At 35.1% G+C, this 17,270-nt stretch overlaps 1 protein-coding gene, 1 long non-coding RNA gene and 1 other non-coding gene across 3 annotated transcripts in view; 2 read left to right on the forward strand and 1 right to left on the reverse strand.

Annotated features, from left to right (window-relative positions):
* Positions 1-220: 220 nt before the first annotated feature.
* Positions 221-383, forward strand: LOC149785629 (U1 spliceosomal RNA). The gene has a single exon (XR_016413539.1). It is a non-coding gene; the product is annotated as a U1 spliceosomal RNA (small nuclear RNA).
* A 9,627-nt stretch (positions 384-10,010) lies between these two features.
* The window catches only part of LOC149785630 (zinc finger CCHC domain-containing protein 17-like), a 43,153-nt gene continuing 35,893 nt past the window's right edge, over positions 10,011-17,270 (reverse strand). Inside the window, exon 9 of the mRNA XM_089979447.1 lies at positions 10,011-12,032. Coding sequence (XP_089835573.1) covers positions 11,976-12,032 — 57 coding nt within the window. The 3' untranslated portion in view covers positions 10,011-11,975. The remainder of the gene's footprint in view (positions 12,033-17,270) is intronic.
* LOC149785631 (uncharacterized) lies at positions 12,039-15,495 on the forward strand. The gene is made up of 2 exons (XR_016425427.1): positions 12,039-12,686; positions 12,750-15,495. It is a non-coding gene; the product is annotated as an uncharacterized LOC149785631 (long non-coding RNA).

Below are 17,270 nucleotides of genomic sequence, written 5' to 3' on the forward strand. Positions count from 1 at the left end.
ATACCAATTAAAGTCTTTTAAAGTGCAAGCACTAGTGAAACTAAGGGAAATTCGATTACAAATATATAACACATATACGATTGAATGTAAACAGTTTGTTCCCTTTCGGATATTTGTTTCTAAATTTAAGTTTTATTTTAATAATAATTAATATTTTTTACACACCATGTCGTAGATCAACAAAATATAGTTTATAAATTTTATAAACAGTTCAAAATTCATACTTACCTGGATCAGGGAGAACCGTGATCAGCGAGGCGGTTTCCCCAGGTTGAGGCCTTTCCATTGCACTTCGGTAGGGCTGACGCCTGCGATCACCCCAAATGTGGGTGACTCGGGATCGTAATTTGTTAGTGTGGGGTCTGCGTTCGCGCTAACCCCTTATAATAAAACAGTAAAAATAGTCTGTCGAAAAGATGAATTTCTTTTTTTTTTTACTTAATATCTTAGTCACTATTCAAGTTAATCCGTGATTTATATACAACATAAAGGTGACAATATTATCATTGTTACTGGTAGTAGTACTAGATCAATAAATACTATCGACATGACATCATCCAATCAACAGGTGCAAGCTACTAACAAAGCTTGGCCCAAGCATGCATTGATTTAGAACTAAAGAGAAAGGTCAGACATAATGCTCTCCACCTTATGGACGGAATATAACGATGTTTTGCATAGAATACAAATTGACATTTAACAGTTGTTGCACTAATAATATGGAAGAACTGTCCCATTGCTTTTTTTTTTTAATTTTCTTTCTCCTTCGAGAGAACCTGTTGTACATATAGCACTGCCAACCAGAAATCACCATTGCACGGAAAGCTACTTGTACATGTATCTTTAAAAGATTGGGTTATTCCCCTTGTCCGGGGCACCTGCAGAATTATTTTTAGGGTGGGAGGGGCAAACATATAGTGGTCAGCAATTTAGTTTTACAGATGCAGGCCAAAACATGTTTAGAGGTGAAATTCGGCGGGGGTGGGGGTGGGGGTCCTCTGTGTAAGTTGGGTCAGAGAAGACAATCTGCCCTACTTGTGATGCATGCCAGCATTAAAAAAAGCAAGAGATTTAAAAATGAATAACACACACTCCACACACGCGCGCACATCTACTCTAATCACTGGACATTATTCACTAAGGTCAGAAGTGTTTTGCTCCGAGTTATTTGAAAGTATATGTACCAAGGTGACTGTACTATTCTGATGATTGTATCCTGGACTACATGGCTTAACAAGAGACCACCAACCCCATTCTCCCAATCCCAACAACAACAAAAAAACTCCCACAAAGATGAGGACCAGGTGTGCTTCATAGTTCTCATCTGTAATTGATAAATCAGCTTGTGAATGTAAATTTGCACATCAAAACTACAGGGGCTAGAATGGGTAAAACTAAAGCACATAGTTTATATATTTCTAACAATAAAACTACGGGGGTGGGGGCAGATGGGTAAAACTGAAGCACATAATTGATATATCGACTACAAATGTTAGCATGAATCAGCTGTTTTCGAGATGGCACAAATACTCTCTCTCTCTCTCTCTCTGATATATCGACTATAAATGTTAGTATGAATCAGCTGTTTTCGAGATGACACAAACACTCTCTCTCTCTCTCTCTCTCTCTCTATATATATATATATGTGTGTGTGTGTGTGTGTGTGTGTGTGTGAGAGAGAGAGAGAGAGAGAGAGAGAGACAACCGTATAATGAAATTCAAAATTCATATTATTTTATTTTCACTAATACTATACAAGTTTTATAATAAAGGGGCGTATAGGAAGGGAGTGCCGTATCACTTAATCCTTAGTCACTTATACAACCATCATCTCCTGGATCTCCTCTTTTGGACTTGGCATAATTCATAACTCATTGTTCTCAAGCTTTTCTAAATATAAATTTCCAGGTCTTTTCCAGGATGAAATTAATTTTTTCAAGGTTAACATATGACCATTACTGAATGGAATTAAAGAACGTTTTGGATTAAAAAAACATGCATTTTCCAAATCTGAAGATTTTTCTCTTTCAAGAATCTCCGAAACATAAATGTCAGAAAAGAATTGATCATGTACAAAACCACAAAATGAGTCACACGAAACAAGCATGACTATATTCCTATAAATTGACATTTAAAGCCATTTTAATGTACAGAATACAAATTCTAACTTTACTTTGCTGACCTGCATTATGTTGCTATGTGGAAACAACATAATGAGCATAACTTGTTTTGTTTCCTTTCAAACCTTTAATTCTATAAAAAAATCTGGAGCAATGTATCTGCATGTTACACAAAGTAAACATTTCCTGTCACAGTATGAAAAAAACCCAATAAATGCAAAGTATTAGAATCTTATCTTGTAGCGAAAAAAGTTTAACCCTGAATTTGTGTGTGCCAATAAAATCTCAAACAAGATTTTTCAACCAACCTAGACTCCTTAAGACGATTTGGTTAAAAATTCCATCATTTAATGACATTTACAAAAGAGCTGATTTAAAATTTGACAAAAGACCTTCAAAATTATAAATTGTTGTAAAAACAAGGGCTGAATTTTCTGTAAAATCAACTTGTCTTCTTGTAGTTCAATAAACCAGTCCCCAAACCTTTATTAATACATGGGTTCTTGTTGTTTCTAAATATATAATAAAAGGGACGACAATTTCCCATTTCTCCTGCGGTCCATTAAAGAACTGAAACCAATGCTTCAAGCTAAAAGTCAATGTGTAATAATTTCGCACCAAAGATCAGCTCAGAGATTCGACATTTTTCTAATCCGGGTTTCCTCCAAATATTCCAACCCCAATTGTACACATATGGACATTTAGGATTTGGAATCTGCCACCACCGTAAGATAGCTTACCAGTGCGCCTAGCAAATTTAAACTATATTATATCGACTTATACCTGCGTGAAATCGATAGGAAAAGTAGTTATTTTCTCAAAAATTGCAAGTATTATGATCGTTATGTCTTTAATCCGCTGATAGACTAGACGAAACTCACCATAGATGAAACCTGTCCCGGTACTAGCCATTTGCGTTAATAGTCACATGACTTCACCAATCTTAAACAACAACAACGGAAGTCTAATAGTTACGTGATATCAACAAAAACTCCATCTCAATGTTGTTGTACAAAATTTCAATTATATTAAATGAAAGTCTGATACCTTTTGTAAAAACCAGAAAGAACATATAATTCTAACATTTTATTTCGAGAACAACTATAAGAAACTTGGCCAGTCTGATTCATCAAGAAGTGTAGTCTGGTTCCCTGCTTCGTATGCTCCCTGCGTGAGAGAGCACATGTCAACGTGATAGTCACGTGATACAACAAACTCGGGATGTTGGTCTCGGAATAAATATAGAGAACTTTGTGCCCTTTCGTTTTTGTATTTTTATTTCAACGACTTTCATTTAAATTTTTTCTACAATATTTGAAAATGACGGTTGTGAGATTATGTGTTCCTGTGCGACAAGCAATCGAAATAGCTAATACCAGCTCAAATTTCATCAACACATTAGTTTTATCGTCGTTCAGCAGATTAAAGACATAATGATTTTAATACTCGTAATTTCTGAGAAAATAAATAAGTTTCATATCGATTTAATGCAGATATAAATCGATTTAACAACGTTTAAGTTTGCTAGCCATTTGCTAAGCGGTAATGCTTTATCGCGACCTTGTTGGCCTCTTGTGATGCTAGACTGGTTTTCATACCTTCCATACAAATAAAAAAAGAGTATGGATATCGAGCTGTGAAACAAAAAGTCTACTAGATGAATCTAATCCAATGAGCGTTTGGATTGTCTCAACAAATATAATTATGGCAAGCACCCAAATGATCCATACTGCAACATCCTAATATTCTAGTTAGAACTCGATAGATTTAACTCACGATCAGTTCAGTTTCGACTCAATTACGTAATTGTTTCGGGCGTCAATTTGTGGACAGAAATTCCCGGGGTTTTCCCGACTTTCGTCAATATTTGCAAAATTCAAGGGCTTTTCACGGTCGGGAAAAAAGTTACCATTTCTCCCGAATTTCCCAGTAGCATGGGAACCCCGATTATTAACTTAGGAACTGTTTATAGCACCATCGTTAATCTATATACATTAACTTCACAATTCAATGGGTGATATTCTGTGCATTCAGCATGAATCAATGGGGATATGCACTTGGAATTCTTAAACTGAAAACCATTGAGATCAGCACCCAAGGGGGCTGCAGTTACTCAGTGGTTAAGTCATTGCCACATGACCAGACGGTTGCATGTTCAAGTCTCACTATCAGATCAACCTGGACTGACTACCAAATTTCTCAGGATTTCTTCTTAAGGTCAAAAATTTGTTTGCTCTTGGTGCTTCATTTTGGAAGTGTTTTAGTAGGAATACATATTGTGTTATTTTCTTTTTCTTTTTTTAGCTATAAGGTAAAATACAGATTAAAATAAATTTTGAGTAATGACACTAAATATATGAAATGCCTTAAAATAATGCACAATAAATATTACAACATATAAACAAATGTTTCAGGTACTTTAATACTACCAACTGTCAAACTCTGTTTATTCAAATTTATCAAACTTACTTCAAAATATTCACGAGTTACAATTCATGAAATGTGCCATCTTTTGACAATAATTCTTTGCAAATAATTCATGAACTTTAACATGGCATTATAAGAAATATGTTCTTTTTAAAGAATATTTTTTCTTGCATACACTTCAAAATTCTGAAAGTTCTTCAGCCATTTGCATTGTCTGCCCATTGCTGATATGATCTTTTGCCAGGACAAATGTCAAACTTGTGTCAAATTATGTTCAGTAATTTCTGGGGGATAATATTGTATACCTTTCTCCACTTTTATTCGTGGCAGCCATTGTGACAGAATTATTTGTGTAAATCTGAATGGAGTTCACTACCTTTCAAATTTGATCCAAGTCTGCTATGTGGTGTTATAGAAACACTTGTTATGTTTTTAACTAATAGTAGCCAGGCAGATTTGCATCATTGACATAAACGTAAAATCCATTCATGCCCGAACACTTTTTGTTAAATTTGGTAAAAGTCAGTTGAGTAGTAGTCACTATAAGGATTTTTCCAGGTTTAGTACTGACTGCCATATCCGATGACAAATTTGCACTATTTGCATACATTTTTTAAGTCCAGTAAACCACCACATTATTTGTCATATTTGTTAAAATTCTGTTTAGCAGCGTTTGAAAAGTCGTTGATTTGAGGCTGTTCTGTTTTTAGTACCAGTGGCCATATTGTAGGTCAGAATGGCATCATATCGTATGTACATGGGTCTGTTGAAGAGGCCAATGCTCTACTGATCAAAAAGAATTTCCAAGAATTCAAGAAACATGAAGGACCGTTTCTTCCCTTTTACTATTGTGATGAAACCATCTTTGATATTCTACAGTAATAATAGATTTTAAAATTAACTGCTGTGGCACATATTGGAGGTCAGCTTGACATCATGTTCATTTTGGACAAAACAGAAATCAATAGAAGTCTTTTGGTACAAGCCCCACATAATAATGATCATCCTGGGGAGTAGTGACAACATTTTTAAGACAATCGTGGCAGTCATACTGTATGTATGACTAGCACCATTTGCATTTAGGTACCAATTAAGTATCATAAGAAGCCTATTGGTGAAAACTGCATACTGATATAGCCATCCATTTGAACAGGAGTAGTGATAACATTATTTTCAAAAGAGATGTAGAAATAACAAGATTTTCAACATGGCTGCTGCAGTGGATATAATGGACCTCAGACTGGCACCAATGTCACTGAAGACTAACAGGTCATAATATTACGTCACCTGGTGAAAATCATGCGTCAATATGATTTTCTGTTTAAGTAGAGTTATGATAAGATTTCATGATGGCTGCCATGGTGTCCATATTGAACATCAGATGATAACCATTCCTATTTAAGACCAACTAGACATCACATGAAGTCTTTCAGTGCTGACATGATCATCCATGTAGGAGGGGTAGAAATAACACGATTTTCAAGATAACTGTTGTGCTGGCCAAGTGGGAAGTCAGAGTGGCACCATTTTCATTTGGGATCAACAATGCCTCACAAGATATCTTTTTAGTAATAACTCCATGTTTATGTGGCCAGCAATGACGAGTTCAAGATGACCACCATACTGAACATCAGATTAGCACCATTTTCATTTAGAGCTAACAAGACACCTAAGGTAGTCTTTTAACGAAAACCCCCACAATGAAATGACTATTCAGTCAGGAGAGTGTGTGTCATTTGGATTTTTAACATAGCTTTAACAATTTTTCAGTCATATTGCTACATGTAGCATGATGTCCCACCCAGTTACATTATCCTGACACTAGGCCGACCAGTCCTTGACACTAACCTCTTAATGCTGAGCGCCATGCAAGGCAGCTGTTAGTACCATTTTTTTTGTAAGTCTTTGATATGACTTGGCCGGGGATCTAACCCATGACCTCCCGCATTCGAGGTGGACGCTCTAACCACTAGGTCATATGAGCGGTCTCGTCAGGAGAAAGAGCAAAAACAAGATTTTTAAGATGACTGCAGTGGCAGCTATTACGTATATCAAATCAGCACCATTTTCATTTAGACATCATTAGAAGTCTTTTAGTGAAAACCTTATGTTGCTATGACCATCCATGTGGGAAGAGTAGCAATGAAAAGATTTTCAAGATGGCTGTCATATACCATGTTAATTCAGCACCATTTTCATTTAGAACCAACCAGGGGCCCTGAGTGGCTGAGTGGTCTAACGCGCTCTCCGTTACGGATCACTGCCATCTCACCTCTGTCTGCGTGGGTTCGAGTCTCGGATTCAGCCAATGTGGGTATGTGAGAAAGCTTGCCAGTAGCTTCTTGTGGGTCGGTGGTTCTTTCCGGGGTTTTCCCGGGTTCTTCCTCCACCATTAATACTGGCCGCCATGTATAGCCTATCGTGTGCTGAAAAATGGCGTTAAACCCTACAACAACAAGAAGAACCAACCAAACATCATAAGAAGTCTTTTAATGAAAACCTTACGCTGATATGACTGTCAGGAGTAGTAACAAGATTTTCAAGATAGCCACTGTGGTAGCCAATTTTTATTTAGGAACTACCTGAAAAATAAATAAACTCATCTCTGTTTGGAAGAATGTGAACAAATGCTGTTCTCCAAAATGACAAGTTTTCCAAACACAGCATTGTTCCAAATCAAATAATGTAAATATCCGGTCACAAATACATTCATCTGGAATTACTATACTAAGCATCATCCTTAGATTTAGTACAATTTCTGCATCCACAGAAGTAGAACTGACACACTTTAAATGGAAACACTGTAAACACTCTCAAGGAAATCAATGTATATGGCTCATATAAACTAACCCCCGAGTCATCTATGTGACATCATACAAGAATTTCTATCAGTGACCAAGTGTTGAATAATGACATCTGTGTCAAAGGTTAAACAGATTTGGAAGGACAGTAATTTTTAATTATAATCTGTAACAAATTTATTTTTAAATCTTACTGGTTATAGAACTGCATTATTAATTTCCACTAGGTGACCAAGTGTTGAAAAATTATGTCTGCGTCAAGGGATAAACAGATTTGGAAGGACAGTAATTTTGTAATTATAATTTTTAATAAATCTGTTTTTAAATCTTACTGTTATAGAATTGCATTATCAATTCAAAAAGGTCTGGAGCTACTTTTTACAGGCAAGAAATTTAAAGGTGTAGCATCAGAGCCAGAATAAACAAAATTATTTCTTCTTTCTCTCAAAACTATTTCCATTAAAACAAAAACAATGTGATAAAAAGATCCCCAAATGGGTATTTAATAATAAATTTACAAGATAGCTGAATAATTTCCAAGCCAAGGCTCACAAAGCTGGAAATTATTCAACTCATTTCATAAATTCAATATTAAATCAGTACCCATTTAAGATCTGCTAGTTAGTACATGCTGGAAAGATGGAGGTGAGAGTACCATATTTCCTTGAAAACAAAACCCCACACATTCAAATGATAATGTACTTTCTATCCGTCTTCTGTTGACAAAGATTAATGCAAACTCAGAGTTTACTGACTTCAATTTGTGTAATTAACTTTCATAAAATTCTAAATGAAAGTTTCATTTCACAAGTGACATTTCATTTGTGTAATAAAACCATTTTCTTTTCTGGAATTACAACCTTTAAATAAAAACCTCAAATATTGCAGAACTGATTCCTAAAAATGTTTCAGAAGAATATCAGACTTGCAAGTTTCTACTGTTATCACTCTTTAAAAACGCTGCTCTCACTAAATTCACGCCCATGTTTAGTACTTCTATCAAGTTTAATCTTTAACCAAATATGACTAAAACATTTCACCCAATTCTTGATTGCATCTTGACAACTATTTAAATTGATTACACAGTCCAATATTTTGTTGATTCAGAGAAAGCTACATTCTATGGTTTCAGGTATCGTATTTTCCTACATGACCTGGCCAGTTCTCACTGGCTTAATACAAGTTATTTTGCGACCTCAGTTATTTTCAAACATTGGAATTACAGAATTACACATGATGCACAAGTACATATTATTTTACATAATGGCAAAGTGCTGTAAACAAGCACCTTATTACACAAATAACTGAACACTGTCACTGTGTGAAACAGCATAATATTAAACAAATAAATCATACTATGTGTCAACAAGCACTGGATTATGCAAATAACTGAGACTGTCACTGTCAAAAAGTGTAGTATTATACAAATGAGACTGTCACTGTATCAACAAGTGTAGTATTACACAAATGAGACTGTCACTGTGTCAACAAGTGTAGTATTACACAAATGAGACAATCACAGTGTCAACAAGTGTAGCATTACACAAATGAGATTGTCACTGTGATTCAATCACTTTAGTGAAGGATCAATAATGTCTGTTTCAAATCAAATTTAAAAATGACTGGTTTTAATTTTTGTTTTGAGAAGGATAAGATCTTTCTTTACAGCAGTGTAATTTTAACTCTTTTATATTTTCAGAAATGCAGGTTAAAAGTATTCTTTTACATAATGGCAGTCAGTCGTAGGTAAATTTTCCAACGGAGTGTAGCATCTGTAAGCCATGGGAACGACTATCACTTGGTTTCGAGTGATGTTATATTAGGACCGTGTCAGACACTATCAGTAAATCATCATTTGCAGTAGTGTTGACAAAAATGCTCATTTTTGTCAAACCTGGATATATTATTTACATCATGTATGAGTGGGTATGGGTGGGTGTGATTTCGATTTTTAATGTAGTTTTGTGTGTGTGTGATTTGGATTTTAAATGTAGCTTTAACAATTTTTCAGTCATATCATATTTGCAGTGTGGTAGTTTACAGTGATGTCTAGCACTAGGGCATCATGCCGCAGACATTTAGCATGATGTCCCACTCAGTCACATTATTCTGACACCAGGCCGACCAGTCCTAACACTAGCCTCTTAATGCTGAGCGCCAAGTGAGTCAGCTGTTAGTACCATTTTTGTAAGTCTTTGATATGACTCGGCTGGGGATCAAACCCACGACCTCCTGCATCTGAGGCGGACGCTCTAATCACTTAAGCCACCGAAGTGGTCATATATCATGTGTGAATAACATTAATACGTAATTGGCTATGCACAAGCACTTGTCAGAACACTTGGGAAAGTCAGCTCTAATTGTTTCCTACAGCTCAACAAATATTTGCACAGAACAGAACAAGATCCATATACATTACTCCCTCATTATAAGACTATCCATGGGAACCATGGAGTATACTGCTGTATAGTGAAACAGACTTACAATGAAGTATATGTATATATAATTTTATGACAGCATCATAAAAAGAGGCCCTGACCATACACTACTACTAAAAGAAACCATGTTACAATGTTGGATTTTACAGTGAAGGTGTGCTGTATTATAAACCAATCAGATACTGCTTACATAGAAGGACGACAAGCATGAAATGAAGCCAAGCGAGAGTAGAATAAAATGTTTTATTATCCAAGACAATACATTTACCTTAATGTCAAAATGCAAGCGTCATAAAAATGTGTGAAAAGAAATAGAGAATTTTTCTTTCAGTTCAAATGTAATGTCAAACATTCCTTTTGGAAAGGAAATAAATAAATCATAGCATTGCAATCTCTGAATATTTTACGTTTTGAGAATGTCATGCAGAACATTTCTTTTCCTACTGTAATATTACATGTTTGATGTGTGTATACAGTGCAGGGTTTGGGTATAAACATAAACATTTATTTTGGAACACTACAGTTATACCAAATCCATACTGTGCAGTTCAGATGTCATACAAACAATTCTTTTAGTACTACTTCATTACAGTGTGCAGAGTCATGTGAATATTTCAGTAGTTAATGGAAAAATTCAGCTGTCATATCTGTGGTGGTGTGTGCAGTTTATATGTGAAAAACATTTCTTTTAGTTTTGCTGATGGAACATTAAAGCTCTACAGCACCTGCCTTGTTGAAATCTTTTATCATGTTTCAGTTCAACCATTATATCTGTGTTGTGTGCAGTTTACATGTCATAAAGATTTCTTGTGCCATTACTGCTGCAGGGATAACTTCATGCTCTACTGCCTGAAAAGAATTTCCAGTAATTCAAGGTAAGACCATTTCTTCTTTCAAGCTGCTGAGTGTTGAAACCACCTTTGAGTCTATTGGTGGAAATGCCATGTCGATATCACTTCCTGTTTCAGAGGAGTATTGATAAGATTTTAACGATGGATGTCATGATGGTCATATCAACTTGGCACAATTTTCTATTTAATACCAATTAGACGAGAAGGTCTTCTGGTGAAAGGACAATGTCAATCATCTAGAAGTAGTGACAATATTCTCAAGATGGTCACTGTGGCAGTCACATTAGAAGTTGGATCAGCATCATTTTCATTTACAAACAACTAGACAACGTAAAAAAAGTCTTTCAGTTAAACCCATGCTGATAAGACAATTAATTCAGGAGAAATAGTGATAAGATTTTCAAGATGGTCACCGTGGCTGACATATTGAATTTTTGAATAGCACCATTAGGACCAACTAAACATTATAAGGTTTATTAAAATCCCCATGTTGATACAACCATCCATTCAGGAGTAGAAGTGATAATATTTTCATGAAGGCCATGCTGGACACCAGATCAACACCATTTTAATTCTGAACCAACCAGACACTATATGAAACCTTCTGGTGAAAACAACAGGGAAATATTACTTTTTGTTCAGGAGGCATAGTGATAACAGGATTTTCAAGATGGCCATTGTGATGGACATCGGATCAGCATGATTTTCATTTAGGACTAAATCATAAGAAGACTTCTGGTAAAAAACCCAATGCAACATGACTTCCTGTTCTGGAAGATAAGCAATAATAAGATTTCAAGATGGTTGTCCTGGTGACCATATCAGGAATCAGACCTGCACCATTTTAATGTAGGACCAACTGAACATCATAGAAAGTCTTTGATTGAACACTCCATGTCGATATGATATTCCATTCAGGAGAAGTGATGACAGGATTGTCAAGCTAGCCAGTGTAGAGGCCATACTGAATGTCAGAGTGGAACCATTTTCGTTTAGGACCAACTAGACCATCGGCTGAATGTGTGTAATGTTTCAGGGCAATCCTTGATGTAGTTTAGAAGTAGTGATAACAAATTTGTGTTAACGGATGTATGACGGACAACAGACCATGCAACAAGCTCTTCTGTTCTATGACCAACAGAGCTAATAACACAGTTATACTGTTTCTGTGAGGTGTCAGTATGCATTTCAGAGGTCATGGGAATGTTTTGTTGATGCTGAAACATCACAGCTTAACTGCTTTAAATTGTATGCAATTCAGATATTTAAAAAAACAAAAAAACATTTCTAGTGAAACTGGAACATTACAGCTGTCTGCATGTTCTCAGGAAGAACATTTCAGGCATCAGATGAACTGTCAGAACTTGACTGTCTCATGTATGCTTTACTCTTCTCCTGAAAGAAAAAGACAGGAAAATTATATATTTCTCTTAAATAAGGGTAAGATTCAAATTTAATCAGTGTAAAACATAAAATATAGTACAGAAAAAAAAGTACATTTCTACCTACCAAAGACAGAGTAAGAGAGAGCGGACCATTTTTTTCTCACTGTAGTTCACCAGGAATTTTGCAATGAACATACAAGCAGTGTGGTGTTTTACAACAAAAGAATTAAATTTATAAGTAGTACTTATTTCAGTGATGTATATGATTTGAAAACGTTTGTGTGTGGTGGGACTATTTTATATAAGTGCTTTGTTAAAAATATGGTCACATTAGTCTACTAAATTAAATACTGTTGTGTCAGAACCTGTAGATGTTGAGATTCCTTTTCCTGGTTCTACTGAAGACCGACAACTCAGTTATACATTGTGTATTAAACTGTTTTCTGAAGTCGATGGGGAATACCATACCCAAGTCAGTGGGAAATACCATACCCAAGTCAGAAAACTAGTAAACTGGACCATCATTTCAAACTTAATGTAGGAAGGTGTGAATGTGGAAGCATTTAAATATAAATTTATGCTATCAATGTGGAAGCATTTCATTTAAATATAAACTTATGCTATCAATGTGGAAGCATCTAAATTTAAATTTTAAGGTGTGAATGTGGAAGCATCTAAATGTAACTGTATGCTATGAATGTGGAAGCATTTAAATTTAACTTTTAAGGTGAAAGCATCTAAATGTAACTGTATGCTATGAATGTGGAAGCATTTAAATTTAAATTTATGCTAGGAACATACTGTATATACTCACTTACAAGTTGAATCCAACTGCAAACAAGAAAGGCTGATCTGCAGTCACCAACTGTACCAGCAGATCAGGGTCTAGATCTGCCAGCACATTATGCAAAGGCAGATCTGGGTCTGTGCAATCTGCAGTCAGACTATACTTTAAAGCGAATATAGATAATAATTTTTATGAGCAAAGAAATTTGCATATTGTGAGTTCACTTTTATTAAAAGGCCACAAACCACACTTTTATATACCCAACATTAAATGTTTTGGCCAAAACATGGCCACTTATGTTTTTAGCAACAAAAAGTACTAATAAATTAATTTACAGAATTAACACAAGTACCATTATATGACTGCCCCATGTTTAATAGTCATGTATCTAGGTATTAATAAAGCATGGTTGTTTCTGCAGATTACTGACCAACGAGTCTCAGTGACCCAGACCTGTAGTCAAAGAATGTTATCTGGATCTAAACATACGTGCAGAAATTATTTTCTTCTTTTGGGAGTTACCATGACTGTTGACCTTTAGATGCCAGAATATATAGCTTTCTTTATTACCTAAAGTGCAAGCCATCTACAAGGTCAAGCCAATACTCTTGAACAAAAGTCGTTCTACAAAATCCATTTTTCTTTGAGTCACAATGACCATGATCCTTGACCTTTTCCCAAAATCAACAGGCCTCTCCTGTATCTTCAAAACAAGCTCTCCATAAAACAGTAGTCAAGGTAAGAAAGTGTGCTAGAACTAAAGTTAATATGCAAACATGTTTTCTTTCTTTCAGCCACAGAGACTTTGACCTTCTGACGCCCAAATCAAAAGGCTTCTTTCATAACCAACATTTGAGGCTGCAATGTTTACCAAAATTTCTAAACATGTACATATAATACAAGTGTTATGTATATTTAATTTAATTGTTTGTTAGTTTTAATTATTTTAAATTCCATTACATGTTATTGTAATGTATCATTGTTTGCTGGATTTAACCTTGACCAGAAATGAGTTCATTTCTTCTTGACCTGATTGACTTTCTTTTATAGCTTCATTATTCTCTATGTGTATGTGCGTATTATTAGGAATATTATTCACATAAAAAAAGAACGAGTAAATATGTTGATCAGGGTCAGGGTTTTGGAGATTCCTATGTGAATTTTGTAGGCTATTGTGTTGTAAATAAACAAGGCTTATTATATCATTCTAAAAGGTTATTTTCCATTAGGTAATGGTTTGTTTTAAAAAAATGCTAATTGTGACCTGAGGTCAAGCAGAGAACTATATTATCTTGTGACTGTGAGGATTTTACCAGTCGTGCTTTAGCATCTAGCACTGTAAGTTGTATTATGTTGTGATCAGTTTGGGCTGAATTTTATTTTCTTTAAATTATTGAATTCAAGTGATTATTTTTTCTAGAAATAGAAAAGTGCTATGACAAAATTCTTGGATAAAGACATTCATTGGTATTTATACTGAATTCAAACCTGGAATAATATTTCTGTGATTCAACAAGAGACTGTTGACACATCAGTACTTTCACAGTCTACTACATACATGTCATCGCCTTCAATGCTGGATCTCTTTGGGACTTGAACTGAGTTTTTTTCAGGACTTTTTATTACTAGGACTTGTGTAAGTTCTTTTTTCTCATTTTTTACTTTTTATTCTAGGGAAATAAATTATTTGTTAAATTTTACAAAGCTTGTTGTCTTCACTCTTTTCTGTTACTTATTTTAAGAGCATAGACTCATAAGACAAGAACTTAAACAATGCAGTTTAATCAAACTGACTGTAAACTCAACTTTCCCCTTGATCTGCATGTCAGACTTACAGTTGGCAGTGTGCATGCCATACCTCACTCAATTTATGAATGTTTCATTTGCTGTATATCTTATGTCATAATACATTACTGATGTATCACTAATGTCATTTTAGTTTCAGTGACCATGACCCTTGACCACAAAATCAACAGGCTTCTTCCTTAACCAATGTGCAAGACATCCACAAAGGTTTTGACCTGTAGATCTTGGAAAACGTGAGTTATTGTACAAAATTAAACAGGGATCAGACTGTCGGACATGTATGGACCAACATTATATGCCTTAGGGCAGCACATCAAGATACCATCTGCATTTACTGATACAATATTTAATAAAATATTTAGTGCAGATGATAAAAACAGTGTAAACAACAATTACACAGCTCACCCTCTACCAAGATGTTAGTAGTTTCCAGCAGACATTGTAAACATTAATTATCATGCTGAAAATAAGTTTAGACTAAAGTGATTTTAACAATGAGATGCTGACCCATTTTCTAAAAGGTTTTGTTTTGGTTATTTGTATCTCTTTATAATTTAACTTTTTACTCTTTTAAAATCTAAAGTTTTAACTTAAAATCTAAACTATATATGCATTATTTGTTAACATACTGTTAAATCAAGCAACCAATCTGCCATTGCATCTAGTAGGTGAGAACATAAAAGACAACAAATAATAAAAAAATTGTTTCCCATATCAAAATATGTTGTGATTATTGTTTTTATATTGTTTATTAATAATAAAAAAATCATTCTTAATATCTGCTTAAGAAGCATGAACCACCTGTAGAAACCAAATTTCCACACCTACAAACCAAATTTTCAACCGTAGAAACCAAATTTCCACCCACAGAAACCAAATTTTACCTGTGAAAAATATCTGACTGCCAGTATCCTATGAGTGACAGTTCTCAGTACATGTATAGCTCAAACATCAATATATAATTTGATAAGCCACAGGCCCCACATGAAAAGCATACTGCATGTATTCAGTTGATCTAATTCCTATTTTCACTTACATGTACAATATGCTAACCTGCTGAGGGAAACCTATCACAATATACGATGCAGACATCCTGCCAAAATTGTATCTAATGGGGGAACTTCACTCTTGTAACAAAAATAAGGGTAGATCAGAAAAAAGGACAGGGAGGAGGAAACATCTATAGTTAAATATTTAACTAACACATCAATATCCATTTTTCTCTGTTCCTGCTCCACTGTTAGAGCTCTACTGAAATCAAAATCTTTTGAAGATGTCACCTCTAGTTGTATAAGCATTATTAACCTGTTCATTGTATCCAGGCCAAATCTTGTTCGGTGCTGAGATCCCAATTTCACAGTCTGCTGTCTGTAGGGGTGTATATGTAGCTAGCTGAGCCAGCTAGGGCAAGTTGGGAAACTTTTCTTTATAGTTGTTGAGTAGGTTATAGGTATGATCTTTTGGATACTTCTGCTCCAAAATTAGAGTTTTCATTAAGGTAAGCTCTGCCAAAGTTACGCTTTCTTAAATAGGTGTTTTGCAGACTATTATGCCAGATTTCTTATCTGCTCCATAATAATATATAATGGTATTAAGTCTAACAATCCCATACTGTCCTTTTAAAGACAGATATTTTGGTCAAATAAACATCCGTAATTTTTTTCTCCAATTTAGGTTCTTATTTACCATATATACTCATGTATAAGCGGAATAATTTAGGGAAAAATAAAGGCCTGGAAGTGGGTGGTGGGTGGTCAGTGATGTGATGTGATTTTGATTTTTAACATAGCTTTAACAAGTTTTCAGTCATATCGCTATGTCTGCAATGTGGCAGTTTATAGTGATGTCTAGCACTGAGGCATCATGCCGCAGACATGTAGCATGATGTCCCACCCAGTCACATTATCCTGACAGAAGGCTGACCAGTCCTAACACTAACCTCTTTATGCTGAACGCCAAGCGAGGCAGCTGTTAGTACCATTTTTGTAAGTCTCTGGTATGACTCAGCCAGGGATCGAACCCACGACCTCCCACATCCGAGGTGGATGCTCTAACCACTAGGCCACTGGGGGGGGGGGAATCTGTGGGCCAATGTCTATACTTTACAGTTTTTAGGTCATTTTGTGGACTACTGTAATGGCTGTAAATCTTGGGACATGAAAAAATAATTTCTTCCATGTCCTAAGACATAGGCATGTTTAAAGAAATAACTTTCGGCGACCCAACAATTATAAAGTACTATGACTGATTTAGTTATTATTTTGCATGTGTATATTTTCTGATTTCTCCAACATGAAATTAAATAAAGGTAAATACAGACTTCATAATTCACAGACTGGTTGAGCTTACCTGGGAGACCATGCTGAACTATAATGTACAGTACTTTGAACTATAATGTACAGTACTTACACAGTGCAAAGCATGCATAGCGTCACTTAAATCCTTATTTATTCACAAACATATTAGATGCAGATTTTGCTTTATTGTTTCAACCAAATTGCATTCTTCTTTCAGCTAGTCCTTAATAGCTGCATCATTTACGTTGTATCACATGCTCACGAGTTACTCATTTTCAATGATATAAGTGATCCTACAAATATTGAGCTAATATCTGTAAAAAGGTATGCACGTTTAATTGTACAAGGCACATACCAG

The sequence above is a fragment of the Sinohyriopsis cumingii genome, chromosome 13, assembly GCF_028554795.1.
Source record: "Sinohyriopsis cumingii isolate HCF-2022 chromosome 13, ASM2855479v2, whole genome shotgun sequence".
Lineage (NCBI taxonomy): Eukaryota > Metazoa > Mollusca > Bivalvia > Unionida > Unionidae > Sinohyriopsis > Sinohyriopsis cumingii.